The sequence below is a fragment of the Parasteatoda tepidariorum genome, chromosome 2 (genome assembly GCF_043381705.1).
Source record: "Parasteatoda tepidariorum isolate YZ-2023 chromosome 2, CAS_Ptep_4.0, whole genome shotgun sequence".
NCBI classification, from domain to species: domain Eukaryota; kingdom Metazoa; phylum Arthropoda; class Arachnida; order Araneae; family Theridiidae; genus Parasteatoda; species Parasteatoda tepidariorum.
The window spans coordinates 6,352,592-6,359,473 of record NC_092205.1 but is presented as its reverse complement, the minus strand read 5'-3'; the positions used below and the strand labels follow the sequence as shown (position 1 = coordinate 6,359,473).

Below are 6,882 nucleotides of genomic sequence, written 5' to 3'. Positions count from 1 at the left end.
CATTTAACAAATGTAAAAGAACCGTTAATATTTGTTAAACCTTTCTCAGAGAATCAGCCTTTGTTCAATAACAATGAAGCAGACAATCATTTATCACGAATTATTTTCCAACTCAAACATCTCAACACGACATTGTGTAAGTTCTTAAAATTCCAAAAAAGACAAGACAGACAGAATGGGTTAAAGCTCATTCTTTCACAGGCTTCGATCATCAAATTTATTGCTCGTGTTAAACAAATCCATTTATTTTTGAATGTAAAAATTAATTTCTGATTAACTAACGTGCTAAGTTAATTCTTCTACAGAAATGGATGGGGTTCGAATCTTGTTAAGAAAGGAAAATTATATCTGATTTACAAAATTGAAACGAGAGAAAAAAATCGGTTCCACGATTAACCTATATTTTTAGGGCTATTGTGACTAAAACTAATATCTTTTATGTGAATGTGACCCGATATTATACTTCACCAAAGATATTTCTTCAAGGAGAAAAAAAATTACTTTTTAAACTTTCGTAACTGAGGTGTTCGTAATGTGCAAGGCGTGGTACCATATGGCACACACGAATTGACTACAAGTACTTTCACTTGTTCTTTACTTTGTAACTGTATTATGTTTTTCTTCCTCCCCCCTCCGATTTCGTCGGCATGTTTGACCAGTGCTCATTTAAATGGACAATAGGATTTCTTATGGAGGCTTTTGTATGGGCATTTGTTCTACTCACAATGCGTGTTAATCTTGGTTTCGAATCAGCTTGACCTAGAATTCGAATCTCAAAGGTATCGCTTCCTATTCCAATATGTTGCCTTTCTCCGAGGTATAAATACTGTCTGCAGCTTTAGAATGGCGATATTAATTCGAAAGTGAAAGTTAGTAAGTGTGTTGTGATCCTTAAAGCTTTTTAACAAGGAAGCATTATGATTTTTAAGGTAAGATAACAATTTACTTCATATACGAATGGATACTTCTGGTCAATGAGAAAAATGAGAGATAGAAACGAAAACGGAGATTAAATCAACTAATTGAACAAAATTGTTTTAAAAGTTACTAACTTTTCAGGAATTGAATTTTTAGAAGACTTAAAAAACTAACCTTTATGAATATAGAAATTAAGATGAGACAAATAAAAAAGTTTATCTGGATTGCTTTAGATAGAATCAACTTGTTAAAAAAATTAAAATATTTTATTTAGAATAATCAGAGTCCTTTAAATGTTTAAATGATTTTAAATATATTTTTAAGGATGGGAGAAATTTTTTCTCTGATATTTTTTAAATACTTACTTTTTGATAAAATTGTTAATAGAAAGAATGGGACACAGTGAACTCATTTTAATTTTATAGACGAAGTGGAAAAAAGTCATTTAAAAGGAGAATGAACATGAATGTGTTGCATTCCTTCATGAACTCACAGAGATTTCTTTAAGGATAAAGTTTAAAAATTCTTAACAAAAAACTTTTTTTAATTATCAACTGTAATTTGAAAAGGCAGCATAATAAATTGTAAATGTTTCTTTATTCAAGTTTATATTTTATTTTTGTGTTCATTGGATGCTTGGAAAACAGAGTTAGTTTTCCCTTTCATTCCTTGATTATTTAATTATTCCAATGCTATTATATTGTCAAATTATTATATTCATTCTTACCAAAACGATAATTATTTTTAAATTTTAAGGAGAAAAACCTTTTCCAATCGAATATGTACTAGAAATGTTTTTTAAGAGTTCATGTGTTGAAAAAAAGGGGAGAATTGTTCACATTTTTTTGTATAAAATTAAATCAATAAATCCTCTGTACACTATATACACTATGGGTAAGAAAACATTTTCAAATATTTAATTTGTTGCATGTTATAAAATGCATAATATTTTGTACATTAACAGATCTTTTTTTTTTTTGCTTTCAAGAGGTTTTTTCTAGTTTTATTTATTTTTGCGATACAAAATATCAAAAAAATTGAAGATGAAGCAATTTGATTACGTTTCCATTTTGAAAACAATAAGCTTTCAAAAAAGTTAATTCTTCATCAATAAATAAAGTTTTAAGAGTTAATTATGTATTTACTTGCCTAAAAGGGTGTAAGTAAATAAATTTCAATGGAATGAATTCAGTAAATAAATGGATTTTACATGTGCATTTCATCTAGAAATTTTAAATTTGATTTTTTTTATAAAAAGTACTGTAATGTCTATAGAAAGTACTGTAAATAGTTGCTATGATTGCACTGAACTGTCAATGTGAAGAACTGGGTTCTGACCCTGCAGTGGCGACTTCAAGCCCACCCAGTTTCATATCGCTGGGTACCAGCTTGTACGAGAATTAAAAACGATCACATTGTTACAATTCTGCTGCTCGTCTCGAAATTTGCATTTACTTCCATTAAACCACTGAACTATTTTACTGTAAACATATTACTTTATTAATTTATGACTAAGCATATTTTTTAGGAAAAATTAGAAAATTATGTATACTAAAATTAAGCTCAAAAATTCGATGGAAAGTTGCGAAAATATTATTAGAGTAATTTACAATAAAAATATTTATCAGAAAATCTAGTTAAATTTTTGTTTAATTAACATGTAATTAAAAAAGCGATGAGCTCATTAGAGGAATCGAGGAACAAAAATATTAACTATATTATAAATAAACAATATAATTTTTAAAAAAAACTTTGAAATTAAAAATAAAATAAATCTTTTATTTTAAATTTTAAAAAATGAATTTAAGAATTGATAAATGTTATCAAAACTAAAAAATTGTATTACAAAAAATTTAAATTATTTTGATCAGAAAAGTTTGTCAAAACCTTAAATTTTTTTCACTGTTTTTAATTTCTTTGAAAATCACCCGTATTTTATTCAGTTTCTGAATATTTAAAAATAATCCCCTTCAGTATCTATTTTATTTTGAGTATGCTGAAAAATCATGGAATGTAGGTCATATTTTGATTTCACAAAAGTATAAAAATGAGTTGGAGAAAATGAGCTGTAAGAGTATCAAAATAAGTTTCAGGGAAAATATAATTGTCTAATTATGCCAAATTAATTTTTATGCTAATTTATATTTATGCCTATTTAATGCCCTAATTGTTACAATCTCCCATCTGAGACACTGCGTGGAAATTTAAATGAAGCAACTTAAAGCATATTGTGTTTTTAACGTTGAATATACACATTATTTAATCTCAAATTATATAAAGTTTATCCAAAGGAAATTTGATTTAGAAATCAAATTTTACAGCTATTATTAATAATGTATTTATCCATAGTATAGCTTTTTTAGTATGCTTTTGTTCTCAGACAATCGCTCACTGTTAGTTGTAAGTTGAAACTTTCAAAACTATCTTAAGATAAAGATAGAGATAGGGGATGAAAATATGAAATATAAAGCTTTTCAGTGCATCACTTACTGCCGTTAAAATCATTTATAATCATTAAAACGATATTTTTTAAATTTCAAAATTTACACCGCATATTTTATTCAATCCCCCTTAATGTTAAGGTGTGCATGTAATATAACCACTTTATTCATTAAATCAAATGCTTTAAATGTAATTTTAGGTTGCCCTTTTGGTTGCATTTGCTGTGGTGGCTTCAGCACAATACCACCATTACCCATCCCATGGATATGCCCACCATGATGAACATCACGATTATGTGAGTAATATTTTATTCTTTTTATGAAGGAGTTTTTAGCTATATTTCCTGAATTTAGTTATTTATAATTTTTTTTATTATATTACGTATAAACGAAAAAATATTTACACACGACTCTAAGAAATTTAAAATTATAAATTCCATTCTTTAGAATGCTTATGATTTATTTATTTATAAATTTGTTTTCTTAAAATAAAGGAAATTATTTTATTAAAATTTTACGAGTTAATACAGGTAAGTCTCAGGAGCACTGATATCTTTTAAATGGCTATATATTTTTTGATGGAAACATGAATAAAGATATTGGTATATTCCATAAATTTATTGAAACATGAAATTTATCTAGAAACTTTCAAAAGTTTATTTCTCTAAAATAAAGTATGCAAAATGGTTCCCATATGCTTGCAAATGTTTTCGGAAATTATTGATTACCTACTTCCGTAACATTCTCAATCACGTCAACAACAAAAATTACGCCAATATTTAAGTTGAATGCTCCTATGTTTCTTCTATAAAGAATCCATGACTATATCGACTAACATTAAAGCCTATCGCAGCCGCATGACTGAACTATATGCGTCTAATTTTATATATATAACTGTATGGAAAAATTCTACTAATTATTTCTAATACTAATGATAATAACCATATGTTTTCAGCCCCATGCACCCCAGCCATATGATTACGGTTATGATGTAAAGGATGATTACGGCAACAAACAATTCCGTAAAGAAACTGGGGATGGAAAAGGAGGTGTCAAGGGTAGTTATGGCTACGTCGATGCTCATGGAATCCACAGACAAGTTGATTACGTAGCTGATCATCATGGATTCAGAGCACAGGTCAAGACCAACGAGCCAGGAACTGCTAACCAAAACCCAGCTGCCGTAGGCGTCCACTCTGCAGCCCCTGCACATGTTCCTGCTCCAGTACACCCCGCACCTGCATACGCAGCCCCTGCACACTATGCCCCAGTGCATGCTGGACCTCACTATGCACCATCTCATCACATTCCCTACAGAGTACCCAAATACTCTTATTATTAGAATGTTTAAATACTACTATGGTAAGTTGCTTTATAAAATATTATTTTTCTTGTTTTTGCTGTATATGCTTAATATTACTTCCGTTGCAAGTAATTTGACTTAATAACAATGATAATAATCCCCTGTGATAATTTCTATGTACCAAACTTTTAACATCAAATAATAATGATATGTAATAAAGAGCATCCTAGTAATGTTGTCGGTATGAGTGCAGGCCATATTTTTATCATAATCTATATTTCGAGCTCCTTTCATGTATCTCTTCAAAGCATTATATGAATGTCAAGTAATTGAGGTCCCGATGAAATAACATGGTTGGTACCAGGGATGATACCTTCTTCTCGTAATTTTATGACATCAGCATAAAGCATTGCAGCTACAGTTCACAACTGACCTCGTCTAAAAGCAGGAATTTAATTAGAATTCCAGGATAAAATCAATAACTCGTAGATTTTAATTAGAGATGTTTGAGTAAGCTAAAAATTATTCGAATTACTTTCCTCTTCCTTTAATTCTTTTATACCAAACTTGAAATCATTAAATATTACATAACGAAAAGCGTCTTGGGTGTACATTTGGTTAAAAGTGCTGTTCATATCTCTTGTTGAAAGCTGTATATTATAAGTTCATTCCTGGAAATGTTTTGGCGTGTGAATAAAGTAAGTTGTGATATATAGCTACAAGTCTTAGGATGGCCATACACATAGAAGATAAGTTGTAAAAAAAAGGCAAACAGGTGACGAATTCCTATACTTTTGCATTAGGATGCGCAGAGGTAATGCGCGCATTCTAAAGCAAAAGTATGAAAATGTGCCTTTCGGTTGTCTATTACCGTTTGCCTTTAGAGTAGGTGTAATGTGTTAGATGGAGGTATTATCTCTGTTATCAACAATAAAATTTAACAGGGATAAAAACTACTTGACATTTATATTATGATTTTGAAAGATGGATCTATTACAACAATAGATTGTCATTACTTTGTAAAAAATATCAATTTGACTAAAAATTGTCTCGGCTTTTCTAATAAAATATTATTATGCATCAAAACTCTACTTAATATTAATTTTAAAAACAACTTTAATGGCATTTTTTTAAGGTTTCGCTGATAAATGCAAATGAGCTATAAAAAAAAGGACAAATGGATTAAAATAAATACGAAAAGAGTAAAAAAAGAAAGAAAACAGAAAATCAAAGTCAAATTGTGTCATTACTAATGATCAATGTTAAAATTTAACATTAACCCTAGATTCTGCATAAAGTTGATCTTGCCATGGGATTCGTACAGTTTCACATGTTGGTATGCTGAGTCTATAGGTATCCCATTGTGAGCTGAACATTTAGTTCACAGTGCTTAACTTGGGAGGACTAATCATTCCGTTTTTATTAGTAACTGAGTTTTCTTCCTTATCTACCCTTCTCAAATAATTATCAAATAATCATAAGCATTCTGCTTATCATAGAATGGTCCCTCGCGTCTTTTCGCTTGTAATTACACACAGAAATTATATGCTCCTTACAAAAAAAAAAAAAAAAAAAAAAAAAAAAAAAAAAAAAAAAAAAAAAAAAANAAAAAAAAAAAAAAAAAAAAACTATTGAGCAAAATGCTACTTCTAATTCACGATTCCTTCTTTTGAAGAAGTAATTTTTATTTTAAATTTGATTTTTCTATTAAACGATTACTTAATATTTGAACTCGTAGTTCATGATTCAAACTCTGATATTTCATACGTTTCCAGCGTTGGTCACTAATAAGTGAAATAGCAAAGGTCTTTGATTTTTATACACAGTTGCGTCGGCTTTTTTGCACAGTAAGTGGTTTTTTTGTTAGATAGCAAAGAAGTTCTTTTATTTATTACGGAAAAGCTTGAATGTAAATGGGAACGAAAAATAATGCACAAAGCTCATCCATAACATGAAATAAATTTATTTGTAGAAAAATATAAACAAAAATTGCAATATATATATATATATATATATCCATATTTGCATTAAAAAATATCAATTGAACCGATATTATTTATTTACTAATTATCAAAGAAATAAATATCATATTTTATTAAATTTTATAGCAAAAGGAATGTTAAAAAGCATGAAATAATAAAATAATAGAAAATGTTAGTCTATAACTCAAAGTGTTATATATCCGATGAAAACTATTATGTATTAGTGTCTTTTTTGAAT

At 28.5% G+C, this 6,882-nt stretch overlaps 1 protein-coding gene across 1 annotated transcript; it reads left to right on the top strand.

The window, feature by feature from the left end:
- Nucleotides 1-517: 517 nt before the first annotated feature.
- Nucleotides 518-4,754, top strand: LOC107454442 (cuticle protein 10.9-like). Its single transcript, XM_043054699.2, has 3 exons — nt 518-929; nt 3,560-3,655; nt 4,315-4,754. The coding sequence occupies exons 1-3, from the start codon at nt 918-920 to the stop codon at nt 4,699-4,701; spliced, it is 495 nt and encodes a 164-aa protein (XP_042910633.1). The 5' UTR covers nt 518-917; the 3' UTR covers nt 4,702-4,754.
- The last annotated feature ends 2,128 nt before the right edge of the window (nt 4,755-6,882 follow it).